Source organism: Pseudorca crassidens, chromosome 15 (assembly GCF_039906515.1).
Source record: "Pseudorca crassidens isolate mPseCra1 chromosome 15, mPseCra1.hap1, whole genome shotgun sequence".
Classification (NCBI taxonomy): Eukaryota; Metazoa; Chordata; class Mammalia; order Artiodactyla; family Delphinidae; genus Pseudorca; species Pseudorca crassidens.
In genome coordinates this window covers 51,630,012-51,644,372 of record NC_090310.1, presented here as the reverse complement: position 1 = coordinate 51,644,372, position 14,361 = coordinate 51,630,012, and the positions used below count along the sequence as shown (strand labels likewise).

The 14,361-nt window shown below is 41.3% G+C and overlaps 1 protein-coding gene across 1 annotated transcript in view; it reads right to left on the bottom strand.

The window, feature by feature from the left end:
• Positions 1-5,147: 5,147 nt before the first annotated feature.
• Positions 5,148-14,361, bottom strand: part of PAK5 (p21 (RAC1) activated kinase 5) — a 315,653-nt gene continuing 306,439 nt past the window's right edge. The window contains exons 8-10 of the mRNA XM_067707490.1: positions 12,201-12,326; positions 9,536-9,670; positions 5,148-7,439 (exon numbers count right to left, since the gene is read on the bottom strand). Of these exons, the coding sequence (XP_067563591.1) occupies positions 7,284-7,439; positions 9,536-9,670; positions 12,201-12,326 (417 nt within the window). The 3' untranslated portion in view covers positions 5,148-7,283. The remainder of the gene's footprint in view (positions 7,440-9,535; positions 9,671-12,200; positions 12,327-14,361) is intronic.

Genomic DNA, 14,361 nt, shown 5'->3' with positions numbered 1-14,361 from the left:
GGAGGCAAACAACCCCCACCCCACCCACGTGTCCTCCACCCTTCGTCATCTGTGATCATCTCACCCCCACGACCCAAACATGACAAGCCCTTTCCCTTTTAGCATCTCATGTATTTTTAGGAAACTTCCTACTTATCTGGAACCATCCAAGGATCTGGGGAGAAACAGACACTTAGGTGTATCCACTTTAGAAAACATTTTTAGGCTTTCTGAGTCGTACTTCTGAAAACTCCATCTTTACTTAATTTAATCTACTTTTACAAAAGTAAATTTGTATTTTTTAAAAATTTTGCTTTCACAAGACAGGACTCATTACTATTTTTGGAATTGTCATTCATTCATTCAACAATCAGTTTTTGAGCACCTACTGAGTGCAGGCTCAGTGCTGGGTGTACAGTAGTAAACGACAACTGGGAGTCTATAGGGGGAGAACAGATAAGAAAACACACACGCATACATGCGTGTACACACACACACACACACACACACACACACACACGTCATTCTAAACAGAACAAAGTGCCCTAGCACTTTACAAAGTGTTGCCATATGGCTACGTCCCTGTGTCTAAGCTAATTAAATCTTTCTAGAATCCAAATTTCTTAATTCTCAAAATTAAGAGTGATTTTTTTTTCCACCTGTGATAGGCAGTACATATAAAACGCCTTATTACTATGTCTGTTATTGTTACTATTAATCACGGCATCTTTATTTAGCAGTCCTAAAATTAGGTCTCAAGTTCAGCCTAATTTCTATGAACCTCCCTTATTTTTCTTAGCCCTTTTTAATCTTCATCATCAACTAAGCAGAATAAAAGGGGGCCTCCTGATGAAGGCAGGGCCAGTGGTCTATGGGTGGACAAAGCAAGGTGTCCGGAGGGATGACTCATGTTCATTGCCATTGTCCTGCATTTCACAGAGGCTCCTGCAGCAGGAACAAGCTGTGGGGTGGCTCGTCTATTTGCATTGTTTCCTGAGCTCAGAGACGGGAAAGAAAACAAACAGATAATCCACAGATGCTCAATTACCCCTTTAACTGTCATTTTTCTTTTTTACTGCAGTTTTAAACACAAACGCCTCTGGGCACAAAAGGATGTTGTGTCTGGTTGCTGCTCTGCTGGCCTGGAAAAGCCAGGCTGGATGAACCATATGCATGTTTCTTTCGGGGAAGGAGGAGTTTGATTTCAATTCTGAGAGTGGTTCTTTGCAGGGTTCCCCCATTTTCGGCAAATAGCTCCCAGTGAAGCTGCCTCAGAGAACAGGGAAGACTGTTCTCCACCCCAAGAAAGCCCTCTAAACTATAACCACTCTTTTCTCACCAATTCTAATGTTTCCATTAACAAAGACTTGTCAAAGCCACATGGATGGGGGAGACAACAGAGATATGAGAATGGAGAAGTGGGAGGAAGATGGAAGGAATGACCTGCAGCATCTGGTGGAGGTAGCAGGCAGTGCGTGCACTGGGGTTGTTTACAGGTGAGGGTAGTCCAAACCAGCACTGGGCACAAACACCTCCCTGGAACAAACACCCAAGCAACCTGAACCAGACAGACACAACTTTCAATGTGTGTCTCAAAGTGCAGTTTGCAAGCAGCCTGTATCAGAATCATCTCAGGGGGGTCGTTGAAAAATGTCAGTTCTAGGGCATCAACCCAGTGATTGAGAATCTCTATGGTGAGACCCTAGAATTGGTATTCTGACTACTTGCTCTCTCCAGATAATTCTGATTTAGTAGTATGACAACTTCTGGTTAAAAAAGCCTTTGCTATCAGCCTACCTGCAACATTAGCCAAATTACTGGGCTTCTCTGTGCTCATTTTCTCATCTGAAAAATGGAGTTCACTGTCCTCTCCTTGCAAAGTTATTTGAGGATGAATGATAGTACATTTAAGTCCCTAGCACAGCACCTGGCACACTGGAAATGCTCCATAAGAGGTATTACTAATGATATTTTTCTAGCATCCTTATTAAAATGTGTGTTCAAATTTTACCTGCCATACATGTACATGAAAGACCCCAAAAGACTAATGCAGGTTTTTTTTTTTTTCAATCTGGCATCCAGTTTTCTGTGTCAGTTTATTTTGAATTCAGAGTATGTTTCTATGCAAGGATTCTCTCCATCCCCAGCCCAGTGAACTGCTCAGGATGTTGTCAGTTTGTGGGTGTCGGGGAGACGGTTGGAGTCCATGAATTTGGATGAGAAAAAACTACACCTTCAGTTTTACTAACCTCAAATGAAAGGTAGCAGCTCCTTCAATTATGAACATAGGCACCAAACCACTGTAGTATAAGCAGGACCTAGGTATAGGTCATCGGCAGAAATTACCACATTATACTTGTTGCAGATACCTCCAAAAATCATTTATATTCCTTATTGGAAATTATGGCAGTTATTAGACCCATCACAGATCTTGTTATTTAATGCATTATAACCATAACATTAAAATATATTTTTTGATAACTATGCTTTAATTGGTTTCCTTTGTAAGCCTATGTATTTTACTTTATGCATTTTAAAACATTTTTCTGAGGACTCCATAGGCGTCAGACAGCCAAGAGGGTCCAGGGTGCAAAATTAGGCTAAGAACTCCAGGGCCGATGGCTACTTCAGTTGTCATTTAAACTTACGGAACCTGTCACGTTGTCTTCTGGGGAAAGTCACAAAAGCTTATGTGACAAATGAGATAAGTATTTGTTAGCACCGATCTTGTGTTTTATAGACCCTGGTCTCGTGCTGGGGACACATCAGTGAATGAAATAGGTAAGAATCCCTGCCCTCATGAAACAGAACTTTCTCTCTCTCTCTCTCTCTCTCTCTCTCTCTCTGTGTGCGTGTGTGTGTGTGTGTGTGTGTGTGTGTGTGTGTGTGGTGTATTCAGGTATCATGATTCATGTGCTGTCATTGAACAAGTTGTTGGGGACTTGGTTAGGCTCATTTAAGGTGGACCATATGTGACCTTGAAGTCCTTTCTAGCTTTAACGTTTTTTCAAAATGCTGCCAATGATGATGAGGCATAATTATCAAAGCAGTTGCTATGTGGGCAAACCTTTCAGGATAAGGAATCCCTTTGCTTTTAAAACAGTATATTTTGATTCAGAAATCAGGAACCCTCAGACTTTGTCAAGTCCCCTTTTTATCCTTCATCAGATCTCTTTATGTAGGAGACATTGCTGGGGTCCCACCCATGTTCCCTCGGTCTTTCCTGGAGCTCGTTTGCTGACAGTTTCTGTACGTCCCCACAGCTCCCCATGTCTCCCTCCCTCTTAGTTGGAGGGAACAAACTTTGCCCACCTACAGGGCAAGATGGACGTTCTGCGGGATGATGCCCTAGATGGAGCAACTCTCAACAAACCAGGGATAGGAGATGGTGGATAAATACCCCAGCCACTTCACTGCTAGAAGGACCATTCTGGAGCATCTCTCCCAGAAGGTCTGCAGTGGGACTGAGCCCCAGGCACCCATAGTGGTGACCCATTCATTAATACACACCTTTTTTTCAAATTTCTGTCCCTCTTGGTCTCATGTATCTGCTCTGCCATGTTGAATGAGCTTCCTGGGATCATCTTCCAGGAAGGACTTGTGTGTCTGTCTTAGGTTCTCCTTTTGGCAGAACCCACACTAAGGTCATCTATTCACTTAACTCAAAATGCACACATTTCAAGGCTTACGTTGATGGGTTTGCTGCACAATTTGGATTTGTACTATATCATGTGGCTTTCACAGAACTGCTCCTGCCTGTATATTTTGTAGCTGCTTCAGACCAAATCAGTCGTTTCTCTGCCTCGAATCTCATTACCGTTTCTTTGATGACATGGGGACATTCACTCGATCGGTTTGCCCAACGAGTCTGAACTCATTGAGTTGATAACTTCATGGAATGATTTTATTTTTCTAGTAATTGCTACTGAGTGTGTTTGTCCCAGTGGGTAATGGGGACACAACCATAACTCAGACTGATTCCATCTGCCTAATCCATTAAAAAAAATCAATCTCATTCAAAATCAAAATAACTCCCCTCCCCTTTGCTTGAGCTAAACTTGTATTGGAGAGAAAGAAGTAGAGTGGATAGGCAGTGGCAGGGGACAAGGTGTGCTTTCTTATCCTCCCTTTCTTTCTTCTGAGTCCCTCCTTCAAATCATGGAGTTTCAGACTAACTCGTGGCTCAAACCTATGGGGAGCTGTGGGGAAGGGAGATTCCAGTAACCCAGCTGGCTGCAGTCAGCTGCCTTGGATATTCTGTTGAGGAAGAGGAGATGCCTGAGTTTCATTTGTGTCCACCTGAAGACTACAGCCTCTGCTTTTAGAGTGGTCGTGGTGTAGATGATATATGTGGTTTTTAGAGTAAGGTTCAGCTCCTCCCCGACCCTGCCCACTGTAGAAAAGCAGCCATATTTCCCTTTGTTTTCCCCCATGGTGCATACCTCCAATGCACTCTTCAAGTTGGGTATCACCCCATTACTTAGTTAAGTGGTTGCCGTGTTCCCTGCTCTCTCTCTATGCACCATCATAAGCAGAAGAAATTGGTGTATTCTTCTATGCCTTCCAGTGGCTTCAGGGACCTGCCTGGGGAAGGTTGCCTTCATCTTTCTCTTCCCTGGCACACAATATACTACTATTAGGAGGTCTCATCCTGCTATCTCAGGTTATTTCCTGAGGGTTTTCACTTTCTGAAATTTCCAGGTGAGAAATGAACTCTTTATTTACCAGTATCACTTCATGGGATAAATGTTAATGTCTTCCTTGTCACCCAAACAGGAGGAGGGGGCCCAACACTTTCTTCCAGTCTACCAGAGAGCTTCTCTAATCCAGAACACCTCCTTTTTTATATCTTTCGTGGGTAAAAGCAATCAGATCAATTCACCATCTTTGGAACAGCAGAGTAGGAACATTCAGCCATGAATCTGGCTTTCCTTGAATTTGGCCTTCCAGAATTTAATTTTTTTTTTCAATAGTGGTATCTACATCATAGTCTTACACTGCTTATAACCTGTGGGGATGGGAATGTTTATCTTTGCTTTGTGTCAACATGATATTACATAAAATTTTATAGCAACTTATTTGCATTCCTCAAGATCATAAAGACACCATTCTTGTTATTTAAGAAGCAAATTCAGGAAATTACCAGAGTTTCCAATAACACGATGGGAAAAAGGCAAACATTTATTTTTATTTGCAAGTGCAGTTTCTGCCAATAGTTAGTGCTCACACAACCTTTTAAGCTACAGTAACTTTTGGTAAATTCAATGAAGACTTTAAAAAAGAGGCAGTGATAAGAAAATTACAGAAAAATTTCTATTACACTGTCGAAAATGTTTGGAATCCAAAATCCACTATTTTCTGCAATGGTTTTTAATATTTTCTCTGGTTAAGAAAAGATTTTTTTCTTTCCTTTCTATTTCTACATAGTCCTGGTTAAATGAATACAGTCTGTTCCATGAACTTTTAGGACTTCCATTTTCTGGATTTAGATTATTTTAATTCGTACATACTTATATTAATATTTTAATATTTTACATAAAACATTGATTTGTTGTGTTTTATAAACAAAATTATAGATCCTATTTATAATGAGGCATTTCCAGTTTAGGGAAAAACTGAAAATCTAATCAGTAGAAGGTCATTTTATGCCTTTTTTTTCCTTTTTAACTTTAATAAATAATTAGCAACCTATTAATTACAAACATTCTTAATTAGGCTTAGAGCAACCAGAGCATTTTCACAATTTTAAATTCATATTTGTTACAGTATGTGAAATTAAGAAAAGCCTCTGGTTTTCCAGTTTGGTAAAAAATGGCTTTCATTGGATGCAGAAGTAATAGAAACTAATGATGACTATGTAGCTTTTCCAGAGTCTTAAAGGCAAATCTATATTGGCCTACAGTTAACATGCAAATTCATCCAACAAGCAACACAAAATGTATTGTAGTAGTCATTCGTGTTTATCAACATTCAAGAAGATCTAGTCAGCAGCACAACTCTCCTATGTCGGAAACACAGAACATGGTCACAACTGAATTCGAATCACACCCGGAAAAATCCCCGCTCCCTAATTCATTCTCTAGAATCCAGACTTCCAGTATGATACAGAAACAATAGCGACGAAGGTAAATTACAGACAAGAGTTTGGTGTGCTAGCACACAGAGTTTTAACAACAGTAACGAACAAAACCAAACATCTTGCCCACTTCTCTCTTTTTTCCCTTTGTGAGACTGGAATTCTCACAGCCTTCTTGAAACATTCAGTTTGGGGAATGGAGTCCAAATGATCCTAGCACTGGGTTGTTGGATCAAGATGGTGGAGGGGTAGGACGTGGAGCTCACAGCCTCCTACAAGTACATCAAATGACCTAGCACTAAAATTGTTCCTTGGAGGGGAAATTTGGCCCCAAGGGGACATCGTACCCCTTTAAGAGAGGGTACTAGGGGAAACATCCTGCTGTGCAAAAGATGGTTTGCTACTAACAGGCTTGAAGGAAAATGTGATTTTTCAGAATATTTGGCTTTCTCCCAAGGAGTACTTTTGGTGGTATACTGTGGCTCACATTTTATTGTACTGTATTATTTTGGGCTGGATAAATGGAATGTGCACCCCCATCACCATCACTCTTAAGTCTTCTTCCATTACATAAGACACTTGTTAAGATAAGAAAGATATTCTACTAAAGCTGACGGTGATTGAGAGTCATTCAGTATTCAAAGTTCCTAAAGAATTGTTGGTTCTCTGAAAGGGATAAAAAAGTAGGAAAGACTTTGTTCAAACTCTTGCTAGTAAACAGGTATTACTTCAACCGATACAATGGCTACGTGACATCAAAGTACTATAAATTATCAAAACTATTGTACAGAAAAATTACAAATTCATTGCAAAATACATTACACTGCTACCATTAAGAAAAAGTGCTTTTTGTTATCCTTTCTATTTTTTGCCAGAAAAGTATTCTTTCAATATAGAAAATCCTGTGCGTTACCCTGCATGTGGCTAGGATATATCATAACGGAGTTTGTACTGAGTCATTCTGATTTGCTGGATGAAAGGCTGAAAAATATAATAATGACTTATTAAAGCCGTGTTCCAAATGACCACACCAGCTGTTAGTGGAGAGATGCCTGTTTAAGACACAAGAAGATGCCCTGGTCTGCCAAACCCTGCTGGTCAACACACTGTCCCATCAATCAGCTGGTCTGGAATATACGGGTCTGTTACACGTTCTCTGGTTTCCTTGTGTTCTCCTGAATTATTCTCATGTTCTCATCTAGCTTTGTCACCTCTATGAATCCTCTGCTCAGTGATGCCTGTATTGTCTCATAAGGGGAACAATGCAAGATGGCGGACCTGCCAATTTCAAGAATGGATGTCCGAGGAGTTCCTGGGCTGTGGCTCTTTGAGAGGGTTCCCTCACCAACATCAGGTCTAGGAATCCCCGGAGCACTGAAGAAACCTGTGAAAACGCAAGATATCATCTTGAGGACTAACACAGACACCCAACCCACTTCCCCTAAAATGGGTTCCCAGAGAATTCCCAGGAAAGTCATTCTATCAACAACTTCAAATTCCAGAATGTCAGGCTGAGGAGAAAGAGGTTATGGAAGCAAAAGTAGGAATTGCCTTTCTTAATATATGCTGTTTTCCTTACCTTCTTCAAGTCTGAAATAATAGGAGTAAATGATGGTATGACAAAGAATATTTACTAAATAAAATAATAGTGGTATAATAGCAACAGTAGCAGCTATTATGAAGTGCCTACTGTGTATAGGTGCTGGCCACACATGTTTGATGAACAGTGGTGTAAACGTGGAATGAGTTTTCTGTGTAACCACTGAAACCATCTAGGCTTTGTGGAATCCCTTTCTTGAAGAGAAACAAACTTCTGTTAAGGATATCTGACAGAGACAGCATTTTTCCTTTAATTTCGTGTAATTTACTTTTTGAGGTATAGCTTACGTACATTCGAGCGTATAAAAAGTTTATATCCTACAGTAGTTTTTTTAAACACATATTTACACCTATATATTCCCCACCCCTATCAAAATATGGAACATCTCTCCCTTCAGACCCCTTCCAATAAATATCTGGCTCCCTGCAAAGGGTCACCACTATCCTGACTTCTGATAAGATAAATTTTTACCTGATTTTGTCCTTTATAGAAATGGAGTCATTGGCTGTCAACCCTTCTCTCTCTAGCTGCTTTCACTCGACATCGTGTCTGTGAGATGTATCCGTGATGTGGGTGGCAAAAGCTGTATCCTTTGCATTGCTGTGTAGTATTCACTGCTGAATCATCTCACATATCACTTATCCCTCTGGGAAACAACCTTGGAAGGTTTCCAGTTTTTGACCATTAGGATGAAAGCTGCTCTTGTCTGTGACTTTGAAGAACATCACACTCCTTCGTACTGGGTGTGGGATTATTTGATACCATACTATTTTAGCCACTGTTTATTATTTAAACCCAGTCCAATGCAGTACAAATTTCAATCTCCTGTTCAATTCAAGCAGTCTCCCATCTTTTTGGCAGATCCACACAACCTCTATGAGTGATTCTATTGGGGCTCTTCCATAAGGTTTAGGGGTGAGGGAAGAGGAGAAGCGACCATTACAAACTATCCCCTCACCTAAGGCAGCCTCACTCCCTCTCTTATTGTCAGGAGGCGGATGGGAGGGGTCAGCATTTATAGAGTTGATCTGTGGAGACAGCACCTCTCAGCAAGCTCTGCCCCCACTGGTGGCCCCCACAGTGGCAGTTCTTTGACTTAGTATCATATGTTCTGAGCTTGGCCCTACTTGACAATCTTGGGAAAACAGGAAAGGCCCTACTTGGTCCCTTAAACATGTTGCTCTTTGCCCTGCACAATCTAGCCCCTGCCTACCCTCTGACATGCCTCACCCTTTCCCCATGCCCACTTTGCTCTGGCTGAGGGTCTTCACACTGCTCCTCCCTCTGCCTGGGACATTTTTCTCCCAGATCTTTTTGCATAACTTACTCCTTCTTTCCAATCAGGCTCCAGTCCCCTGAAAGGGCCTCTTTCACCCCTCAGCCAGAACTAGCTTCCAGCCCCCTCTCCGGCCCCTTCCATCACATCACAGTGTTCTATTCGCTTCATAGCAGGTACCACTCTCTGAAATTATTTTATTCATCCATCTGTGTGTGGTTATTAACTGCTTCCCCAACTAGAATGCAACCTCTATGAGAGTCAGGAAATGTGGGGTTTTGAGCTGCTATATCCCGGCCATTAGAACAGTCCCCAGCATGCAATAAATTCTCAAGGAGGGAGTGCAGAGTAGAGCCAACCCCATGAAAGAGGAGCAGCTGTACCCCATTTTACAGATGAGCTTCAGAGATGGAGTGGCTGACTCACTTGCCCAAGCGAGTGAACAAGAATAGCAGAGCTCTGAATGCAAGCAACTCGAATTCCAAAGTCCATGCCCATAAACCAGGATCTACTCCTGGATGCGATATGCCAGTCTTTAAAACTACAGAGAGACGGAAAAATCGAAGAATGATGTTGAACTTCAGCAACGGTTGCTGCTTCTCACCTTGTGCAGGTCCTTCACTCTTGGAGGTAAACTGTCCCGGATCCGCCGCATGGCCTGGAGGGGAGGCTCATTGAAGTAGGGGGGCTCGCCGTCAATCATCTCTATCACCATGATCCCGAGAGACCAGATGTCCACCTGTTAGGCACAGCACACTGATTATCTCAGGCAAAGAGAACCTTTTGAAAGGTTGGATGTGTCAGGGACCCCAATAGATTCATACTCATTCATAAATTAACATGGGATTTGTAACCTCTCAAAATATACAATTCATATATATAGGCTGAATTGTTGAGTGACCAAGTTTTTGCTAATGGTCTTTGTCTGCTTTTAAAATACAACTTCAATGAAGATTCTGACAATTAGATACACGTGAATGTCTTAACACTGAAGTTTAGAACTTTCTTCTAATCCTTTTAACTTGGGTGGTTCATGGTCTACAGGGCAGATGTGAAAACCATCCAAAGTTTTATGTTATGAACAGAGAGGAAAGTTGCATTTAAACCATAAGAAAATAAGAAAAGTTTTTGGCATATTCATAACAAACTCCAAAGAGCTACATTGCACAGCACAATATATACTGATTCTTCTATTAATTTGATTTTTAAAAATAGTGTTTTGCCGCCGTACTATTTTTCTTTGTTTTCTTTTTACTTTTTATTTTTTTAGCGGTACGCGGGCCTCTCACTGCTGTGGCCTCTCCCGCTGCGGAGCACAGGCTCCGGACGCGCAGGCTCAGCAGCCATGGCTCACGGGTCCAGCCACTCCGCGGCATGTGGGATCTTCCCTGACCGGGGCACGAACCCGTGTCCCCTGCATCAGCAGGTGGACTCTCAACTACTGCGCCACCAGGGAAACCCATTCCTTTGTGTTTTATCACTTTGAAGCAGTGTGCACAAAACCATGATCTATAAAACCATGTTCAGGGAATGGAGGGAAAGAAAGGGAGAGACAGCAAGCAATCCTTTCTGGGTAAAGAATGGGAAGTCAGGATAAGGAGGAGCCACAGCCATGCTATAAATTCCCAGGCACTGTCGCCTCCCCCTCCCAGCCTCATTACACCTCTTATCAGTTATTCATACTCCTGCTCTCACCCGCACAGTGACCTTCACTGAGAATTGATGCTCTTGGGACCGCAGTTATTCATCCAAGGGCAAGTAAACTGGGGAAAGAGAGCAGAGTCCGCCTGAACTTCTGCCACTCTCCTTTGCTCACTGGTCTGTGCCACCACCTGCAGGCTTCTCCTCTCTTAGGATCACCGTCTGCACCATGATGTGTGGAAACACTGTGTGCCCGGGCGAAACGAGCTCCTTGCCTCTGTGTGTATGTGTGTGTAGTGTGTGTGTGTCTCAGAGCTTCTACTCACACTATCATCCCCCTAGAAGGCCCTCCTCCACTTCTGGCCCCTCGTTTTATGTATCCAAACCTTGTCCCTTAATAGATTATGAGCAGGTATGGAAGCAATCTAAGTGTCCATCAACAGATGAATGGATAAAGAAGATGTGGTATATATACAATGGAATACTACTCAGCCATAAAAAAGAATGAAATTTTGCCATTTGCAGCAACATGGATGGACTTGGAGGGCATTATGCTAAGGGAAACAAGTCAGACAGAGAAAGACAAATACTGTATGATATCACTTATCTGTGGAATCTAAAAACTACAACAAACTAGTGAATAAAGCAAAAAGGAAGCAGACTCATGGAGACAGAGAACAAACTAGCGGTTACCAGTGGGGAGAGGGAAAGGAGGAAGGGCAGTACAGGGATAGAGAATTTTTTTAAAAAGGGAAGTTTATTTTAGAATTATATGAAATCATGTGTGTGAAATTTTTTTTTTTTTTTTTTTTGCGGTACGCGGGCCTCTCACTGTTGTGGCCTCTCCCATTGTGGAGCACAGGCTCTGGACACGCAGGCTCAGTGGCCATGGCTCACAGGCCCAGCCGCTCCGCGGCACGTGGGATCTTCCCGGACTGGGGCACGAACCCGTGTCCCCTGCATCAGCAGGCGGACTCTCAACCACTGCTCCACCAGGGAAGCCCATGTGTGTGAAACTTTAAAAAATTATAAAGCACTGTAGAATTTAAAGAACCTTTCATTCAATAAAAAAAGATCAAACATTTTTTTGATTAAAAAAACAAAAACCAATTAAAAGATAGACTATGAGTGATTATTTCCTTTTCAGAGGAAACAAACATTTTGCCATATTTTAAAATATGTTGCAATATTCGTATATGATTTTTCCTATAGCAAAACATTATTTCTCATCCAAATATTAACCCCAATCCTGTGGAGCTTTCTCTGACGTTCTATCCTTTGAATCATCACACCTACTCATCTGTGTGTCTCCAGCCACTTTTCAGGTTGCATTTTCTCGCTTTGTGCACTCTTGGCCCTGAGGGTAAGATATTAGTTTGAGTGACTCTCTCCCACTGTCAACTTGGGACCTAAATACGCTCCTGGATCAATGTTGTGGCAATATCCCAGGGATAGCCAGTCTCCCTTCTTCCACAACCTACTCTGTGACAAGCCTAGTGAATGGGGATCAAATGTGGAGTTAAAAGTCATGACCCTGATCTCCTGTGGTCATTAACGATCTCAGAACCCCTGCATCCAGAGCCTAACCAGACCCTGCCACTCCCCAACAATGACCATCACTCCCTTACCTCTGTCCCATAAGGCAGCCTAGAAATCACCTCAGGTGCCATCCAGTAGGGTGTGCCAACCAGTGATTTCCTCTTTGGCACCTCTTTGGAAACTTGAGCACAGAAACCAAAGTCAGACAACTTTATCTGAAAAGGAAAGGAATGCAACAAACTAACAATATAAAAATACTGGCTCTGACATTTGCAGCAACATGGACAGACCTACAGATTATCATACTAAGTGAAGAAAGTCAGAAAGAGAAGGACAGATACCATACAATATCACTTATGTGTGGAATCTAAACTATGACACAAATGAACTTATCTTTGAAACAGAAACAGACTCACAGACATGGGAAACAGACTCACAGACATAGGGAACAGACTGGTGGTTGCCAAGTGGGAGTGGAGGGGGGGTGGGAGAGGGATGGACTGGGAGTTTGGGATTAGCAGATGCAAACTCTTATATATATGTATAACAGAATCACTTTGCTGTACACCAGAAACTAACACAACACTGCAAATCAACTATGTTTCAATAAATTTAAAAAAATACTGGCTTCGAGATATAGAAATATGGAAAGAGTTTCAAATTCAAAACAAAACCACCATCTCTTGTTAACAGGCCTTGAAAATACCAGAGAAGGGGCTATCAGACCCTTTTATTGGAAAGGTACAATCCATTTTAGTGAAAAAACCTCTTATGGCTCCAGCAGGATTGATTTGCAAATGTTTAACTCCTGCTGCTGCTATCTTTTATAAAATTATGAAACTCCAAAATTTACAATACACCCAAAACAAATTTATTAAAATTCAAACCTACTACTTTCATTTAATGTAAGAGATGATGCTTTAGTGTAAGTAAACTGCTATTCTCAACACGAGTTTTGTACAAACTGCTGCAATTTAGGGGTTTTTTTTACACCGAAGACATTTAGATTTCTAAGTACCATGAGATGATTCAAATAACCAACCTCATTTCTATGTTTGAATTATTGCAAGACCCCATTTATAAAGGATGCTGAGATATCACTTTAAGTACTGGCTCCCCTTTTCTTTTGGTTTTCCTCCTTTTCTCAGGACAATTGAAGTTGCCAAAGTGAATATCAATGCAAGTGGAAATGATGGCATAGAAACTGGGTGTGAACAATTAGTTACCAGGGGTACAAGGTGGTCATCTTAATTACCCAATATACATATATGTTATTTACATTAGAGGTCATCAAAAAGAAAAACACCCTGAAATTTCTTTCCCGAAGCCTTTAAGAATACTCTTAAGAACATACTGCACCCTCAGGCACCCTGCCAGTTTATATATTCTAGGTGACCAGGATTCAGTTTATTTCTGGGAGGCTTGATTCTTGTTCATGGTGACCTGGTCTGAACTTCAGATAGACTCATTGAAAAGGATTGCCACTTAGGATTATTGGTGATGACAGAATACATTAAATGAAAACAAAACAAAACAAAACAAAAAAAATCAATGATTCAGGCATTGTTTGGCAATGGTTCAGAATGGTCATTTGAAGTTAAAATTTCCATAGATCAAAGGTATAGTCTCTAAGGCACAAATTCTCCCTTGATTCTCTTGATACCTCTCTGAACTTTTTTCAACCTTTTTTTCTGGCTCTACCTCTGCTGCCCACAACTTAAATACTGGGGCTTCCAGGAGTTTGGGTCCCAACTCTCACCTCTTCTCTTTTTAGGTGCTCTTGCTAGATACTCTTTTTAACTCCACATGGAGTTAATTTTTGTGAAGGGTATACAGTCTGTGTCTAGATTCATTTTTTTGGCATGTGGATGTCCAGTTATTCCAATACCACTTGTTGAAAAGACCATCTTTGCTCCATTTTACTGCCTTTTCTCCCTTGTCAAAGATCGGTTGACTCTATTTATGTGGGTCTACTTCTGGGCTCTCTATTCTGTTTCATTGGTCTATTTGTCAATTCTTTGCTAATACCACACTGTCTCAAAAAGTCCCAAAGTTAGGTAGTGTCAGTCTTGCACTTTGTTGTTCTTCTTCAATATGTGTTGACGATTATGTTGGTCTTTTGCCTCTCCATATAAACTTTAGAATCAATTTGTCAATATCTACAAAATAACTCACTGAGATTTTGACTGAGATTGCATTAAATCTATAGATCAAGTTGGGAAGAAGTAACATCTTGACAATACTGAGTTC